Below are 19,599 nucleotides of genomic sequence, written 5' to 3'. Positions count from 1 at the left end.
TTACGTCCCATAGTGGATGGCATTGATTCCCCCACATCGAAACTAGCTAAACATTTGGCCAAAGCTCTCTCACACTATACTGGCAACACACCTTCACACATAAAAAAACTCACCCCACTTAAAAGCCAGCATAGAAAACCTTACATTCAAACACACTGACGTAATGGTCAGTTTTGATGTCTCCTCCTTATTTACAAATGTCCCATTCAAAGAATCCTTAGAGCTAATCCAAGCTAAATTTCCTCCTTATATCACAGCCTTATTTCAGTTCACAATGAACTCAGGCTATTTTGTTTGGCAAGGAAAATTCTACAAAACAAATAGAGGAGACAGCCATGGGTTCTCCACTCTCCCCACCCTTGGCCAACTTTTATATGGAGACTTTTGAAGAGAAAGCCTTAAACTCTGCCCCACAAAAACCAACCATTTGGTTTTGCTATGTTGATGATGTGTTCGCTATTTGGCCAAATGGCTCCGATGCACTCCTCACCTTCTTAATACACTTAAACAACGAACACCCCAGAATCAAATTCACCCTGGAAGAATAAAAAAACAACTGCCTTCCTTTCTTAGACACACTAGTCACCTGCCAGCCTGATGGAACCTTGGTTTTCTCAGTCTCTAGAAAACCCACCCGTTCAGGCAGATACATTCACCAACAATCCCACCACCCCTCCTTGCAACAATATGGAGTCATTAAGACACTACACAACAGGGCTAAACTTCTCTGTTCAAATGACAATGCCCTAACTACAGAACTAAGCCATATTCTCAGCACTTTCTCAGCCAATGGCTACTCCCCACCAAAAAAAAAAAAAAAATATTGAAACCAGTAACCCCCCCCCCCCACACACACACAACAAGGATTACTCTAAATCCATCACCATAACCCTATATCCAAAAAATTACAACAATCCTAAAAAAACATGACTTCTTGCTACAGACCATATAAAAAATTGGCATCCCTTATCAGCTCTACTAAAGACCAACCTCCCCCTCCCCCTAGACCTACCTGGTGTATGCCAGGTCCCTGGCAGCTGTAAGCTGTCCTACTTTGGCCAAACAGGCAGGACAGCAAATATCAGAATTTCAGAACACAATACAGCCACTCTGGTCTTGCTGACCATGCGCTGGATACCTGCCATAGAATGTGGTGGAAGAAAGCCACGATAATACACCATAGTAAATACAAATATGAAAGGCTTTTCATGGAATCAGCTTCAGCCCTAAGAAATAATCCAAACCTCAACAAATTTGGCTGCATGAGACTGCATCAAATTTGGGAAACCTACATCAGAAAACCTTCAGCCCAATCGCCCAAGAATACTAACATTGCCCTCTAGGGGGCACATCAGGACTTGAGGAGAAATAATAGCTTCCTGCTTCTTCCTCACTTACTATTTGTTGTGCGTGTGTGCACATGTCTTGTTCTTAAGTTTCTTGAAAATGGCAATGTGACGGTGCCAAAATATTGAAGTATATTAAAATCTATTTGAATGTATATCCTAGTTGACGTTGTAATTTCCTTAAATTATTTAGTAAAAAAAAAAAAAATGCATAACCAACGTCTAAGCCTTTCCACGAGTCTTACTAAATAGCTTAAGGAAATTACAACAGAATATACATTAAAATAAATTTTAATACAATATTTCGGCAACTTTACGTTGCCATTAACACAGGAACTTAAATACAAGACACGTGCACACAAGTACAACACACAGTAAATGAGGAATGAAGTAGGAAGCTATTCTTTCTCCTAAAAGTCCTGATGGTTCCACTTAGCAGGCAATGTTGGTATTCTTGGCCGATTGGGCTGAAGGTCTTCTGATGTAGGTTTCCCAAATTTAGGGCAGTCTCATGCACCCAAATTTGTTTAGGTTTGGATTGTTTCTTAGGGCTGAGGCTGATTCCATTAATAGCCTTTCATATTTGAATTTATTACGGTGTATTATCGTGGCTTCCACCGTATTCTATGGCAGGTATCCAGTGCATGGTCTACAAGACCAGAGTGGCTGTATTGGTGAAACCAGATGTAGTCCTTGTGTTCTGAAATTCTGATATTAGCTGTCCTGCTTGTTTGGCCAAAGTAGGACACCTTACACCTGCAAGGGACTTGGTATACACCAGATAGGTCTAGGGGCGGAGGTTGGTCTTTAGTCGAGCAGATAAGGGATGCCAATTTTTTATAAGGTCTGTAACAAGAAGTTAAGTCATGTTTTTTTAGGATTTTTGTAATTTTTTCCAAGGTGCCTCGGATATAGGGAATGGTGATGGATTTAGAGTAATCCTTGTTGTGAAGGGGGGGGGGGAGGGGTTGGTTTATTGGTTTCAATTTTTTTTGGGGGGGTAGCCATTGGTTAAGAAAGTGTTGAGAATGTGGTTAGGGCATTGTCATTTGAACAGATAAGTTTAGCCCTGTTGTGTAGTGTCTTAATGACTCCATATTGTTGTCAAGGGGGAAGGGGGATTGTTGGTGAATGAATCTGCTTGTATGGGTGGGTTTTCTATAAACTGAGAAAACCAAGGTTTCATCAGAATTGCAGGTGACTAGTGTGTCTAAGAAAGGAAGGAAGTTGTTTTTTTCTTCTTCCAGGGTGAACTTAATTCTGGGGTGTTGGTTGTTTAAGTGTGTTAGGAAGGAGAGGAGAGCATCGGAGCCATGTGACCAAATAGCAAACACATCATCAACATACCGAAGCCATATGGCTGGTTTTTGTGGGGCAGAGTTTAAGGCTTTATCTTCAAAAGTCTCCATAAAGAAGTTGATCCAGGGCGGGGAAAGTGGAGAACACGTGGCTGTCCCCTCTATTTGTTTGTAGAATTTTCCTTGCTAAGCAAAGTAAAATATTAGTAAAAATTGTGAACTGAAATAAGGCCGTGATATCAGAGGAAATTTAGCTTGGATTAGCTCTAAGGATTGGGACATTTGTGAATATGGAGGAGACATCAAAACTGACCATTACGTCAGTGTAAGTTTTGAGTGTAAGGTTTTCTATGCTGGCTTTGAAGTGGCTGAGTTTTTTATGTGTGAAGGTGTGTTGCCAGTATAGTGTGTGAGGGCTTTGGCCAAATGTTTAGCTAGTTTATTTGTGGGACGTAATGGCAAATTTTCTTTGTATTTTTGGGAGTCCATATATACGGGGTGGGGGTATGGAGTTAAACGGTTTTAATTTGTTAGTGACTTCTACAGGCCAAGAAGTGACCTTCTTAAGGAGCCTGCGGAGTTTTCTAATTTGTGAGTTGGTGGGATTGTACTTGATACGGAGGTAAGTAGCCCGATCTAACAATAGAGCATTCAGCTTACCTGTGTAATCCTTCTGGTTAAGCAATACTGTGACGTTCCCTTTATCTGCTTTGGTGATTACTATTTCCTTGTTTTTCTTTAATTCTTGTAGAGATTTAATTTCCTTACTGGGCAATTAATATTCTGCGCTATTGCGCCCAGATGAATACCTACTGAAGACATTATGATACAAATCGAACGCGTGATGCGACACCTTCCAAACCACATCGGCAATGATATTGGACTGGATATGGCTTGTGTTCTGACCAAAGCAAAACCACCAAAAACCAACATGCCCAATAAGGAAATTAAATCTCTGCAAGAATTAAAGAAAAACAAGGAAATAATAATCACCAAAGCAGATAAATGGAATGCCACAGTATTACTTAACCAAAAGGATTACACAGGTAAGCTGAATGCTCTATTGTTAAATCGGGCTACTTACCTCCGTATCGAGTACAATCCCCATATCGAGTAAAACTCCGCAGGCTCCTTAAGAAGGTCACGTCTTGGCCTGTAAAAGTCACTAACAAATTAAAACCGTTTAATTTGTTAGTGACCCCCCACCCCCGCATATACATGGACTCCCAAAAATACACAAAGAAAATGTGCCATGATGTCCCATAGTGGATGGCATTGATTCGCCTGCATACAAACTAGCTAAACATTTCGCCAAAGTCCTCAGACATTATACTGGCAACACACCTTCACAGATAAAAAAAAAAAAAAAAAAACTCGGCCCACTTCAAAGCCAGCATAGAAAACCTTACACTCAAACACACTGACATAATGGTCAGTTTTGATGTCTTCTCCGTATTCACAAATGTCCCACTCAAAGAATCCTTAGAGCTAATCCAAGCTAAATTTTCTCCGATATCACAACTCTATTTCAGTTCACAATGAACTCGGGCTATTTTGTTTGGCAAGGAAAATTCTACAAACAAATACAAGGGACAGCCATGTGTTCTCCACTCTCCCCACCCTTGGCCAACTTTTATATGGAGACTTTTGAAGAGAAAGCCTTAAACTCTGCCCCACAAAAACCAACCATATGGCCTTGCTATGTTGATAATGTGTTTGCTATTTGGCCACATGGCTCCAATGCACTCCTCTCCTTCCTAGAGCACTTAAATAACCAACACCCCAGAATCAAGTTCACCCTTTAAGAAGAAAAAAACACCTGCCTTCCTTTCTCAGACACACTAGTCACCCACCAGCCTGATGGAACCTTGGTTTTCTCAGTTTATAGAAAACCCACCCATACAGGCGGATATATTCACCAACAATCCTCCACACCCCACAACAATATTGAGTCATTAAGACACTACACAACAGGGCTAAACTTATCTGTTCAAATGACAATGCCCTAACCACAGAACTAAACCACATTCTCAACACTTTCTTAGCCAATGGCTACCCCCCCCAAAAAAAAAAAAAAAATCCAAAAAATATTGAAACCAATAAACCACAACCCTGCCTTCCCCCCTTCGCAACAAGGATTACTCTAAATCCATCACCATTCCCTATATCTGTGGCACCTCAGAAAAAATTACAATAATCCTGAAAAAAACATGACTTAACTTCTTGTTACAGAAACTTATAAAAATATTGGCATCCCTTATCCGTTCCACTAAAGACCCCCCCCCCCCCCTAGACTTACCTAGTGTATACCAAGTCCCTTGCAGCTGTAAGCTGTCCTACTTTGGCCAAACAGGCAGGACAGTTAATATCAGAATTTCAGAACACAAGGACTACATCGGGTTTCACCAATACAGCCACTCTGGTCTTGCAGACCATGCGCTGGATACCCACCATAGAATACGGTGGAAGAAAGCCAAGATAATACAGCGTAGTAAATTCAAATATGAAAGGCTATTCATGGAATTAGCCTCAGTCCTAAGAAACAATCCAAACCTAAACAAATTTGGGTGCATGAGACTGCCCTAAATTTGGGTAACCTACATCAGAAGACCTTCAGCCCAATTGGTCCAGAATACCAACATTGCCCTAGGGGGAACCATCAGGACTTTTAGGAGAAAGAATAGCGTCTTGCCTCGTTTACTGTGTGTTGTGCTTGTATGCACGTGTCTTGTATTTAAGTTCCTGTGATAATGGCAACGTGACGTTGCCGAAATATTGGAAGTGTATTAAAATTTATTTTAATGTATATTCCATTGTACGTTGTAATTTGCTTAAGCTATTTAGTAAGAATCTAACCAATAAAGCCTATAATCTTTGTTCCAGTGGAACTTTCCTTTCAACCAAACTCAACCACATACACACCTTCCTTTCCAATGGCTACAGCAATTACACAATTAAAAAAATAAACAGTTCCTCCATCATTCCCTGGCTGTCACTTCAGAAATACCATCACCATGCTACATCTGTGGCACATCTGAAAAAATAGCCATGTCCTTAAAAGCCCAACCATAAACTTACTAACCTTATCTAATCCACCAAAGATCAACTCCTTCCTATCTCAGATGTCTGGATTATCTGCAGTACCCTGTTCCTGCAAGCTAGCTTACTTTGGACAGACAGGCAGATCAGCAACCATCCGGATAGAAGAACACAAATTATACATTTGCAATCACAACTATCATCAATCTGGCTTTGCAGACCATGTTTTAGATGCAACCTACATTCTATTCATGAGAGATACTTGACATCAAATTAAGAAATAGAAACATATTAACACAAGAATATTTTAATATTTGCCAAATATTTCATTCTGAAATTAACAGACTATCCTCAGTGGCTTGATAGGAACAGGTTTTTACAAGGTGGAATACAAACAATTGATCATTCAAAAGTAGAACAAGTCACATGATGTTACATTGCGCACTAAAGAGAGGTAAATTACATCAGAGTGTAATTATAGGTAACAAATTATAGGTATTAATTCACAATTTCATATAATAATCTTAATTTATAAATTCAATTAAAGATAACATTAAAATAATGTGAAATTAGGTCTCAATTTAAAAAGAAAAAAAAAAAACCTAGTGTGTTATCCGGATTAAACTTTCCCATATTTTTGACAAGAATAGGCAATCATTTCGATTCAAGTTAGGGTGTTGAAGTAATGCCTCAGCACTCTTTGAATAGGCTTTCGAATTTATAGCGACATCTGTGTAGAAGGAGAGTCCTCGACCAGAGAATGTTGTGGCTTCTCTCTCTCCGTGCTGTGCCAATCCAGACTTATCGGATTTGTTGTGAAGAATATACGATTGATGTTCTTGTATTCTTTTTTTCTATAGAGCGTCCCGTTTGTCCAAAATATGACAGATTACAGTAAGTTACAAGGTACTTAATATATACACCAGGCAGTGACATAGTTGAGCTTTTATCTTTAGAAGGTGGGAAATATGTGAATATTTTGTTAATAGGGATATAAGTGATTGTTAAACCATATTTCTTCAGGATAGGATTGATATGAATCGAGCAGATGTTGTGTAGTCTTTTCGGAGAAGCCATTTAATTTCATGTGATGTTTGATAGTTGAAAGTTCTTTCTGTAATTCTTGGGGAGTTGAACAATTAGTTCTAGCTCGTCGAATTAAACATTTTATAATTCCTGTTTTTTGATAAGGATGATGGGAATATTGTTTGAGAATGTAACGTCGAGTAAAAGTGGGTTTTCTGTAAACTATTGTTGTCAGAATACTTGAAGGTGAGTGGATGAGAAGGATCTCTAAACAGGATAATTTGTTGTCTGTATCAGTTTCCATGGTAAACTTAATACGAGGGTGTAGAGCAGGGGTCTTCAACACATGGCCTGTGGAGTCCTTTGCTGTGACCTGCTGGCCATTTTGAAAAAATAACTACTTAACATTAAAACACGATTAAATAAAAAAATAATTTCAATGAAGCCACTGGGCCACTAAGCTATACTGCGGTATTTAGGATTGTAAGATGCTTTCCAGATTCACAAGGAACGCTGTGCATTTTTAATACTTTACAATAAAATCCTATAAAAATAAATATTAAATAGACATTCTTCTTCAGCCATCTACCAGCGCCAAGCAGTACTTGTATTACTCATCCAATTATTTAAGTACTAGTACTAACGTCGCAGGTAGATGGCTGAAGCAGTAGTTCATTCGAGTGTGCTGTCTAGTGCCTCCCAGATACATCTCGAAGGTTCTCAATACTTCATTATTTTCATATAAATACAAGATGATCTCATCCACAGTCAGTAGTGAACAGTGTGATATTCATGTATAAGTGTACACAGTTTCTTTATGTCAGCCATAGCCTATTGTGCGTTTATATTGCAGACTTTTTTCATTAGTGTGACACATTCAGTGGATAATAACCGTAACACGGCCATTTTGGATAATTTTTTGGGTTCACTTTCCATCACTATGGCATCTACGAGTAAAAAGCATATATCAAGTGATTCTTGTCAGGTTTTTAATGAAAAGTGGACCAATTTGTACTGATCGATAATCCAGTGTCGTGAGTCAGTGTCAGTATCAAAAGAATACAATATAAAACGACACTATGAAACAAAGCATGCATCCAATTTCGATCACCTTCAAGGACGGCTTCGTGTGGACAAAGTGAACCATCTCCAAATTGGTTTAAAATGCCAGCAGGGTACGTTTAAAAGGCAGAGAGAAGAGAGCAAAGCATGCATCAAAGTAAGTTATGTAATAGCTGAAAAAATTGCTAACAAATCAAAAGCCTTTTTGGACGGCGAGTTTGTGAAAGAGTGTCTCATCGCTGCTGGGGATATTCTGTGCCCAAATAATAAGGAAGTGTTTAAAAAACCAACTTTTTCTGGGGTAACTGTAGCACGACGTGTTGAAGAACTTGCCAATGACATTGAAGGAACTTTTAAAAAAACTGTCGTCTGATTTTATGTCATATTCACTTGCTTTAGATGAGAGCACATGTGAAGGATACAGCACAACTGGCTATCTTTGTCCATGGCATTGATCAACAATTCAATGTGAAAGAAGAATTGCTAACACTCGTATACCTATAAAGGGAACAACGAAAGGCACTGTTCTTGAAGCTTCCAAGAAAACGCTCCAGCGTTTTGACCTCAGCTTAACCTACCTCAAGGGTGTGGTAATTGATGGTGTCCCTGCTATGGTGGAAAATAACAAAGGATTTGTTGCGCTGCTACAGAAAGAACCAGAACTAGAAGGAAAAGATTTCATCCATTACTTCACTGTTTAATCCACCAGGAGAATTTGTACTCAAAAACTATTGGGTTTGAGAATGTCATGAAAGTTATTGTGACTGTCGTCAACATTATTAGGACAAGAGGATTGAATCATTGTCAATTCCAAGAGTTTTTGACCCAAGAGTGCGAAGCTGATCACGGCGATGTAGTTTATTATAGTGATGTGCGTTGGTTGAACAGAGGGAAGGTTCTTAAAAGAGTCTTTGACTTAAGGAGCGAAATACAGCAGTTCATGCAAACCAGGGGAAATCTGATTGTGGAATTTAACGATCCAAAGTGGGTGACAGACTTTGCTTTTGTGACCGACATCTCGTTGTATATGAATGACCTAAATACGCTGCTACAATCCATAGATTAACTGGTGCACACTCTGTTTGATCACATCAAAGCTTTTGTGGCCAAGCTCAAACTTTAGGAGGCACAACTTGCAAAAATAGACTTAACTCATTTTTAGCTTCTCGCTGAGTCCAACTGTTCGTCTCTTGATGAATATGCTACAAAATTAGCCATGTTGCGCAGTGAGTTCAAAGAGAGATTTGGTGATTTTCGTAACCAATAGTCTTTTTTAGATTTATTTTCAATGCCATTCAGTGTCAATGTTTCCAAAATGCCAGGTTCAGTGCACATGGAACTTCTTGAACTCCAAAACAACTCTTTGAGAGAAAAATTATTCAATGTGCCCTTGCTTATATTTTACAGACTACATTTCTGAGGACGCATTCCCTAAGATGTGTGCTTTGTTAGGAAGCACATACTTATGTGAGCAGTTCTTCTCCATAATGAAGCATGTGAAGTCCAAGACAAGAACTCAGATTATGGACCCACATCTCGAGAATACTCTGTGCGTAGTGACTTCCAACATTGATGCCAACATCAACAAACTGGTCAAGGAAAAACATTGCCAAGTTGTCCATTGACATTGTAAAAAATGAATGTTTTCTTCATTAAATTATCTTTTTTCAAGTATTGATTGTATTTACTTATCATGAACCCGACTCCTACCTGCTCTTAAAGCTGAGTTTGTTTATTTTTATATGATTTTATATAAAGTATCAAATGCACAGCATTCCTTGTGAATCTGGAAAGCATTTTACAATTCTAAATACTTCAGTATAGCTTAATGGCTCACAGGCTTCATTGAAATTCTTAATGCGGTCTGCACTGTCTGAAAGGTTGAAGACCCCTGGTGTTGAGAATTGATTTCGGCTAAAAAGGAAGGCAAGGAATCTCTGCTGTGAGGCCACACTGAAAAAATGTTGTCTATATATTTAACCCAAAAGGATGGTTGAGGATATATAGATGAAAAAAGGATGTCTTCTAGATGTTCCAAATAAAAGTTGGTAGATAGCAGGTGAAAGTGGACTTCCCATTGCCGTTCCTTCCACTTCTTTGTAGAATTTGTTTTAACACAAGAAATATCCAGAGTGCATCACGAAATTGAATAATTTTTCTATATGTTGTGGGAAGATGTCAGCCAGTAAATGTAAGGTCTCCTTGAGCTCTTACATTTACTGGCTTTACTTACATTTACATTTTGGTAAATAGAGATTCTACATCGAAGCTCACCATAAGATCAGTAGGTTGTAATGAGATATTTTTTTAATTTGTTTAAGAAATCAGAAGAGTTTTTCAAAAAAGAGCATGATTTGCCTATATGTGATTTCAATAATTTTGCTAAATATTTGGCTATGCAGTAAGTAGGTGAATCAATACAGTCAACTATAGAACAGAGAGGAATGTCTGTCTTGTGAATTTTTGGAAGACCATAAAATCTAGTCGGTCTTGCAAAATGCGTTTTTAACCTTCCTATAATGTCTGCATCTAAACTTGTAACCTCATCTAGAAGGGAATTTAATTTCTTCAGTTGCCTGTTGGTGTGTTCGTGATCAAGTTCTTGGTATGTTGAGCGATCTCAAAATAAAAGAGAAATTTTTCTTCTGTAATTTGAGGAATCCATAATTACTGTCACTTTTCCTTTGTCTATTTTAGTGATAAGAAAGTGACTTTTGCTTCTTAAGGAATGTAGTGTTTTCTTTTCAGAAGGAGATATGTTGGAAGGAGGAAGCTTGGCTTTAAGTAGCGTAGAAGCAACTTCTAGGTGGAGAAAAATAGCCTTTTCACTGAAGAGATGACTAAGATTCTGTTTGATGTTAACCAGGAAATCTAAATAAGGAATCTTTTTAGGGACTATAGCAAAATCATGTCCTTTTGAGAGGATGAGTATTTCACTAATCGTTAAAGTGTGACTGGACAAATTGATGACCCAATTATCTGGAACATGGAAAGGCTTGATTTGTCTAGAAACAAGGACATCAAATTTGCAGTTTAGATGTCGATTCTGTTTTTTAAAGGAACTTTGTATAGAGAGTTTAGCCACATTAAGAACTATGTCGGAGAGTTGTGGGTCTAAGTTTGTGGAGATAAAAGTTCGGAGATCAGCAACTTGACGAATGTTAATAGCAAGATCATGTTTAGCTGCTCTGAGTTAATTATGGATTAAAGCTAAGCTGGTGTTCTTGTAGATTTTATGAGCTCCAGGAGATTTAATGGTTTCTTTAATCTTAACGAAGTTAGGAATAATCTGATTTTCACGGCATTTTTTTAGAAAAATGATCCTCGCTTGTAGGTTACCTTGTATTACAGATAGTTTACAGACAGTTTTTTTGGTAAAGTTTCCCTCTGTAGGAACAGAATTCTATTCTTCAGAGATACTTGTAACATCAAATTAAGAAACGTAAACATGTTAGCACAAGAATATTTTAATATTTGCCAAATATTTCAGTCTGAAATTAGCAGACTATCCCCAGTGGCTTGATAGGAACAGTTTTTTACAAGGTGAAATGCAAACAATTGATCATTCAAAAGTAGAACGAGCCACGTGATGTTACATTGCTGAGCACTAAAGAGAAGTAAATTTAATCAGAGTGATGGACAAATTATAGGTATTAATTACAATTTCATATAATAATCTTACTTTATAAATTCAATTAAAGATAACATTAGACTAATGTAGAATTAGAAGATCTCAATTAAAAAAAAAAAACGAATGTATTAACCGGATTAAACTTTCCCATATTTTTGACAAGGATGGGCAATCATTTTGATTCAGGTTAGGGCATACCGCATATCCAAATATTTAGCGAAATTATTGAAATAACATATAGGCAAATCACGCTCTTTTTTTGAAAAACTCTTCTGATTTCTTGAACAAATTAAAAAAAAATCTCATTACAACCTACTGATCTTATGGTGAGCTTTGATGTAGAATCTCTATTTGCCAATGTACCTCTCAAAGAGAACTTATATTTACTGGCCTACATCTTCCCACAAGATATCATAAAATTATTTGATTTCGTGATGCACTCTGGATATTTCTTGTGTCAAAACAAATTCTACAGCCAAGTGGAAGGAATGGCAACGGGAAGTCCACTTTCACCTGCACTAGCCAACTTTTATTTGGAACATCTAGATGACATTTTTTTGGTATGGCCTCACAGCAGAGATTCCTTACCTTCCTTTTTAGCCAAAATCAATTCTCTACACCCTCCATTAAGTTTACCATGGAGATTGAAAAAGACAACAAGTTATCCTTTTTAGACATCTTCTCATCTGTTCTTCAGGTATTCTGACAACAGTTTCCAGAAAACCCACTTTTACTGGACTTTACATTCTCAAACAATCTGCCGATCATCCTTATTAAAAAAACAGGAATTATAAAATGTTTAATTTGATGAGCTAGAACTAATTGCTCAACTCCCCACGAATTACTTTCGACTATCAAACATCACATGAAATTAAATGGCTTCTCCAAAAAGACTACACAACATCTGTTTGATTCCTACAATCCTATCCTGAACAACAAAGAATCAATATGTCGAGTTCCAATTCCATATATTTCAGGAATCTCAGAACCACTTTCAAGAATTCTGAAGAAATATGATTTAACAGTCACTTATATATCCATATTAACAAATATCCACATATTTCTCATCTTCTAAAGATAAAAGCTCAACTATGTCGCTGCCTGGTGTATATATCAAGTACCTTGTAACTATAATCTGTCGTATTTTGGACAAACTGGAAGCTCTATAGAAAAAAAGAATACAAGAACATCAATTGTATATTCTTCACAACAAATCTGATAAGTCTGGATTGGCACAGCACGGAGAGAGAGAAGCCACAACATTCTCTGGTCGAGGACTCTCCTTCTACACAGATGTCACTATAAATTTGAATGCCTATTGAAAGAGAGTGCCGAGGCCCTACTTCAACACCTTAACTTGAATCGAAATGATTGCCTATCCTTGTCAAAAATATGGGAAAGTTTAATCTGGATAATTAATTGAGACCTAATTTCACATTGTGAATTAATACCTATAATTTGTTCATCACTGATGAAATTTACCTCTCTTTAGTGCTTAGCAATGTAAAATCATGCAGCTCATTCTACTTTTGAATGATCAATTGTTTGTATTCCACTTTTAAAATTGTAAAAAAAAACTGTTCCTATCAAGCCAGTGAGGATAGTCTGTTAATTTCAGACTGAAATATTTGGCAAATATTAAAATATTCTTGTGTTAATGTATTTATATTTCTTACTACAACTTACATGGATCTCCTTGGAGAAAAGCCACCATGCTCCACCATAGTAAATTCCAAAAAGAAAGACTGTTTTTAGAATCTCAGAAATCAACCAAATTTAAATAAATATGGTTGCATATAACTTCCCAAAATTTGGGAAATATTAATTATCAGAGATCCCACTTTACATCCCAGGCCACCTACAAATACCCATAGAGGACCCACCTAGATAGGAATTTAGAGTCACCCACATGTTTCACTTAATATTCTATTATATTTGAGTGTGTTGTTACAAAAGTCATTTGTAATCCCTGAAGATGTCTCAGTGACAGAAGAAATATTGGAAGCATTAAAATTAGTTTTAATCCTTTCCTAGTGCTATAAATATTCCATTAAACCTCCAACATGATGTCCTCACATCACTTAAGCTTCAGCACACAGATGGAATATGGTAAATTTTTTATGTTTGGTTTAATCTTTTATCCAAGTGTAAGCAAACAAAGTTTGTGTCTGAAGTATTTTCAGAACTGGGGGAAACTCGTGGCAAAGGTGGTATAATTTCTCATCACTTGCCTTAGTATTCCATAATGCAAAGCACATCTCCTTGCAGACATGTATAATGCTAAGCATTAAGGGAAGGGTCAGGTCACTCAGACCTTTATAATAAGATCTCACTAATGCTAATACAGTGCTATATTAACAAAAAAATTCATTATTCTCCAGTAAATCAGAATTTTTATCAATGAATATTAGCATAATCAGGTAGAAAGAAAGGCTGAAATATATATAAAGAACTCCAACCTCAGAAAACACTCCTAGAAATATAGGAGTGTTGAGAATATAATACTCAATTTCATTAGTCAAGTAAATGCTCTTTCAAAAGGTGTCACACCAGTTGCCAAAAGGTGTGACACCTTTTGGCAATTGGTATATGGAAATATGACTTCTCCATTACTTTCACCTTAGTATCACCACCTCTGGGTCTGGCTCCCACTGATGAGACCTCAATAAAAGTCGAAACCGGTCTGGGCACTGACCCTTCCCTTAATGCATAGCGTTATACATGTCCGTAAGGAGATGTGCTTTACATTATTGGATACTAAGTGATGAGAACTTAGTCCACCTTTGTCACAAGTTGCCCCAGTCCTGAAAATACTTCAGGTGCAAACTTTGTTTGCTTATGCTTGGATAAAGGATTAAACCAAATATATATAATTAGTAGCATAGTCAAGTGAAAACACTTCCATAAATTTTTTATATTATGTTATCATTTTAGAAAAGAGCATTTACTTGACTAATGAAATTGAGTATTATATTTTCAACACTCCTATATTTCTAGGATTGTTTTCTGAAGTTGTAGTTCTTTATATATATATTTCAGCCTTTCTTTCTACCTGATTATGCTAATATTCATTGATAGAAATTCTGATTTACTGGAGAATAATGAATTTTTTGTTAATATAGCACTGTATTAGCATTAGTGAGATATTTATGTATAGAACATGCTTTGCTGATTCTGCGTATTAACATTAAGCCCTTTCACATAATTTTAGTGCTATTTTTATTAATTGTATATTAATAGTTTTCTTTTTTTATCAGTAAAATTTTTTATATGATACAGATTTCTATATTAAAAATAAACAATGGGAGGGTGTTACATTCACAAATATAATGTAATACATAACTTTTGTTTATCCAGTGTAAGTTTTAGTCAAATTTGATTTCTGCCTCAGCCAGACATTTAACTTGTATAACTGTACAAGGGTGGTCTGAAAAGTTCTCGACCTAACAATGAAAAAACGAAATTAAAATTTCAAAATTATTTTCATTTTCCAACATAATCTCCCTTAAGATTAATACATTTATTCCAGTGATGCTCCAGTGCCATTATCCCATCCCTGTAGTGGTTCTCAGTAAGATCTGCAAAATACCCCTCTACAGCTGCAATCACCTCTTGATTTGAAGAAAACGTTGACCAGCGAAGAAGAGTTTGAGTTTTGGGAAGAGATGGAAGTCAGAGGGAGCCAAATCTGAGGAATACGGTGGGTGTTCCAATAATTCATAGTGCAGATCCCTTAATTTTCCCATTGCCAAAAACACCTTTGTGGGCAGGTAATGTATTGTCCTGATGAAAGATGGTTTTCTGCAAACCAGGTCTTTTCTCACGAATTTTTTCGTCTAGTCTGGTTAAAAGATTAGAATAATATTCCCATGTTACTGTTTTGCCATTTTCAAGATAATTAATAAACAAAATGCCTTTAGCATTCCAAAACACCGATGCCATGACCTTTCCTGCTGATGGAACCGACTGTGTCTTCTTTGGTGCTGTCTGGCTTCTGTGTACTATTTTGACTGCTGTTTGGATTCTGGTGTGTAATGGTGAATCTAAGTCTCATCCATTGTAAAAAATCGACGCATAAAATCACTTTTATTCTTGTTAAAATGCTCCAAGCACTGTTCAGAGATTTTAATGCGAGTGCATTTTTGATCAGCACTGCACACATCTTATGCAAACCTTTTTCATTTGCAATTCTTCGTGCAAAATATATCCAACATGTTTTTTTTTGAAATGCCTGTAGTCTCAGTAATTTCATGCACTTTGACTCGCTGGTCATCCAATACCATATTGTGCACTTGATCAATGATTTCTGGTGTTGTTACACTTTTTTGGACGTCCTTCATGTGGATCGTCTTCATGGCTGGTATAGCCACATTTAAACTTGGCAGCCTTTTCTTAATTGTCGAAAACAAAGGAGAAGAGTGCCTATGAACTTTGAACGAATTTCTTTTTGCGTTCAACCTTCTTTTACAAAGAATTTTATAACCTCATAATACTCAGTTTATCAATTTCAAAGGATACAGACACTTTTGCTTCAGACAGCTGTATAAAACAAACTACTTGATAGAATGACTTGCAATTTCTCATGGATGCTTATGACAGATGTACCAACTTAGAAAAAAAAAATCTTGCCAATAGTGTTGCCATCTGTGGCTGAGGCGAAGAACTTTTCAGACCACCCTCGTATATTTGATACTGGCATTAGAGCTGTATCTTATATAGCAATTATGCTGCAATTTGAAACATAGACCTTTTGTATTTCTTTCATAGGCCTCATGATACACCATTTGAAGATGGAACTTTTAAACTAACGCTGGAATTTACAGAAGAATATCCAAATAAACCACCTACAGTAAGATTTGTTTCAAAGATGTTCCATCCAAATGGTAAATACAAATAAATAATTTTTATTCAAAATCTATTATATTTCAGTTAATATTTTCAGATAGTCTCTTTCCATGTAATATTACTTTTCCGCCTGCAGACAGAGATTAATCACTATTTCTGGCCTTATTATGCAATTGAAATCTCATAGAAAATGAAATGGCAAGCACTTTCAGTCTCATTTTTCTCTCATTTGCCCTTTTGTTTAAATGTATTCTGTTTCCCACTGTAATACCTTATGCTGTAAGAAATTTAATACCATATTCATACTTCTCACTCTTTTAATTTGAATTTTATTACTGAATAACTAATATATAATACAGTTGTTATTCATTCTTTGATAACATTTTTTTAACAGAATTGTTAATTATTAATGTTTTTGACTGTTTAGCATTGCTAGTGCTTAAGGGAGTGTGCAGAAAAATTAAGTGAAATAGACTGGACTGGAGAAAATAGTTATATGTGCCAGTTGTCAAGAGAGGACTTATTGAATATGTGAAATGTAGTTAAAGATATTGAGGAAGAATGTTTGCCATTAATTTGTAAGTAATACATAGTTATTGAAAAACTAAAGTATTTTAAGAAGTCTGGCATTGTGTAGTCATTAGCTGTAAGCTTTGAGATAATATGGAAGTCAGTTGTTGAATTAGTGAGCATCACTCAAATGAGTGAAAGATCATAGGCAACTGGTGAACCTGATATTGCAAAAATAGTGACAACTTGAAGAGACAAAAGTTCTTGTAGGTGGAGGTAAAAAAAAAATTAATATTTTTGACTATTATTTATGAGTAGTTAGCTTTTGAGGGATCCAGCTGGTGTAAAAACAAAACAGTTTAATGGAATCATTTTGTAATGTATGGATTTTAACAACAATGTAAATGATATGCGTTATAGTAGGTAGCACCATTAGTTTATGAAGACTCAAATCACCCTTAATTCTCTTAAGGGTGATTTGAGCAAATCACCCTTAAGAGAATTGCTCAAATATGTTTCCTGAATGCAGAAGTTAAGAATCCAAAGCATTCTATTGGTAAGGAAAAGGAATTCTAAATCATATATTAGTAATTTGTTCCTACTAAATGAGAGATACTCATTTTAGTGGAAACAAATCATTTAAAACTGGAATTAATAAATTAGAACTTTTTTGGAACTCATTTTGGCTGCTAAATCAGGAGTTAATTTCATTAGTATTATACATAGATTCAGTAGTGAAGTATGTATGTGGTCAGAGTACTGGCAGCAGATCGTCAAGTGGGCTGTGCACCAGAAGAGAAATCAGTAATTGTCTTAACTAACTGTAAGAGAGAAGGAGAGGGAGAGAAAGTGTCAAAGGCTAGCCAAGATGCAAGAGAAAACAAAGTATGCATTCAAAATATGATTTGGGGAGTTTAATTTTTCTTTGCATAGATGAGTGAAGTTCAGAAAATAAGATCCTGGTTTAAATCAGTAGCTGATTTAATAAAGTAATGGAAAATTCTTTTAATGTGGAAGTTCTTGTTTGCAGGGGATAGAGCAATTAATGTTGATCAGCATGCTCATGAGCAATATAAAGCACAAGCAAGAATGGTAAGGCTAAATAAGATATTAAGAGAAAATTAGCCAAGCAGGCCAGGCCAAAGTAAATTATTATTATTACTGACACCTCCAGAGAGTCCAAAGACTCATCGAGGGAGGGCACTTACTCTACAACTCTGTCTCTGTCACTCAATCTGCCAACTACCAACATCATCATCTACCACCGACCACCACCACCAGTATTTTTCACTGCCAATCACAAACATGCATGCCCACGGCAGGATTCGAACCCTCAGCCTTTTAGTTGGAGAGCGGATACATTAACAACTCGGCCAAATTCGAATAATTTTTTTTTCACCACATAGCAAATAAGAAAATGATTATGGTTCAGGTAGGAAAGAGACAGAAGCAGAAAAAATAGTTGAGTTAAATAAGTGATCACTTTGTAAGAGTATCCAGGTGGTGACTTTTGCAGTTACTGTTTGAACTGGAGGTACTCAATATGTTAAAAAATATAAATTAATATGGCTGTGGACCGATGATATGTCAGCTTGTGTGCTCTGAGAATTTATTCTAGGTCTCAGTTCTGGCAAGGTTCCAAGAGAGTGGAAAGAGGAAAAAGAGTTCCATTACATGAAGGTAGCTCCAAGACAGAAGTAGCAAATTGCAGACCAATTAGTATCTCTAGAGTGGTGGTGGTTAAAGTATTGGAAAAGTTGGTTAAAAGTAAAATTCAGGAATGGGTGGGATAGGAATATGATACTCTATAGGAGACAGCATGGCTTTGTAAAAGGAAGATCCTGCCTCAGTAATTTATGCAAATTTTTATAATAAGGCGACAGCAGAATTGGATAAAGGAAATGGTAAATCATGATACTGCTGGACTTTGCAAAAGGCATTTGACATAATACCGCATGTAAAACTATTACATAAGTTGAAGCAAATGATAATGGATATGAGGCTAGTGGCATGGATAGAGGATGGCTGATAGACATCAGAGGGTGGTGCATGGTGGATTGGAATCAAGGTGAATGAGGGTGACTAGCAGAGTGGCCTGGGAATCTGTACTAGACCACTACTCTTTAATTTGTACTTTAATGAATTGATGCAAAACTGGGAAGGACAATGGTTGATGAATGTGATGTAGATATCTTACAGGACTATTTAAATAACTTTACAGGGTACGAAAAGGATAGTGGTTGTCAATTTCATGTTGTAAAATGTAACGTAATGCACTTCAGGATGAAAAGCTTACTTCATATCATACTGATGGTCCCAGTTTACAGGAATCTAGGTAGGGATATGCATTATGGAATACTATGGTAATTGATATGAAGTCATCCTCTGTATACAAGTGGCCTAGTTGTGAAGATACCTGACATCAAACTTTGTTTGTTTATATTTGGATAAAGGATTAAACAAGAATATTATTTCTTGGCATGTTTAATGAGGATTAAGTCTTGGAAAGCTTCCCACTTAGCATTGTAGTGCCAAAGGATGTGAGGTGGATGGCTGAGAGGAGAGTGATCCATTAGAGGTGAAAAAAGAGGTCAGAAATGGAAGATCAGATATGGATGTCTGTAGGTGATGGTGCACATTGTGTTTGTCACAAATGTTGAAGCGAATGTGGTAGATTTTTACTGTGGATGAGGTTTATTTTAACTGCAGTAACACTATATTGGAGTTTATTGCCATGTTAGTTTTAAGAGGCAAAGAGAAAAAGAGCAAAGGTATATGCAGCGGGAGGAAGACATATTGCCCATACATAACATGACCTTGATGGTATTCTGTTCTCTTCCCT

The 19,599-nt window shown here is 36.6% G+C and overlaps 1 protein-coding gene across 1 annotated transcript in view; it reads left to right on the top strand.

Moving 5' to 3' along the window:
* Positions 1-19,599, top strand: part of LOC150100353 (ubiquitin-conjugating enzyme E2 A) — an 81,096-nt gene that overhangs the window by 44,130 nt on the left and 17,367 nt on the right. Inside the window, exon 3 of the mRNA XM_090402486.1 lies at positions 16,170-16,285. Within this exon, the coding sequence (XP_090258612.1) occupies positions 16,170-16,285 (116 nt within the window). The remainder of the gene's footprint in view (positions 1-16,169; positions 16,286-19,599) is intronic.

The sequence above is a fragment of the Typopeltis vanoorti genome, chromosome 13 (genome assembly GCF_054136105.1).
Source record: "Typopeltis vanoorti isolate ZY-2024b chromosome 13, IOZ_Tvanoo_1.0, whole genome shotgun sequence".
In the NCBI taxonomy this organism is placed as follows: domain Eukaryota; kingdom Metazoa; phylum Arthropoda; class Arachnida; order Uropygi; family Thelyphonidae; genus Typopeltis; species Typopeltis vanoorti.
This window is presented reverse-complemented; position numbering and strand designations above follow the sequence as displayed.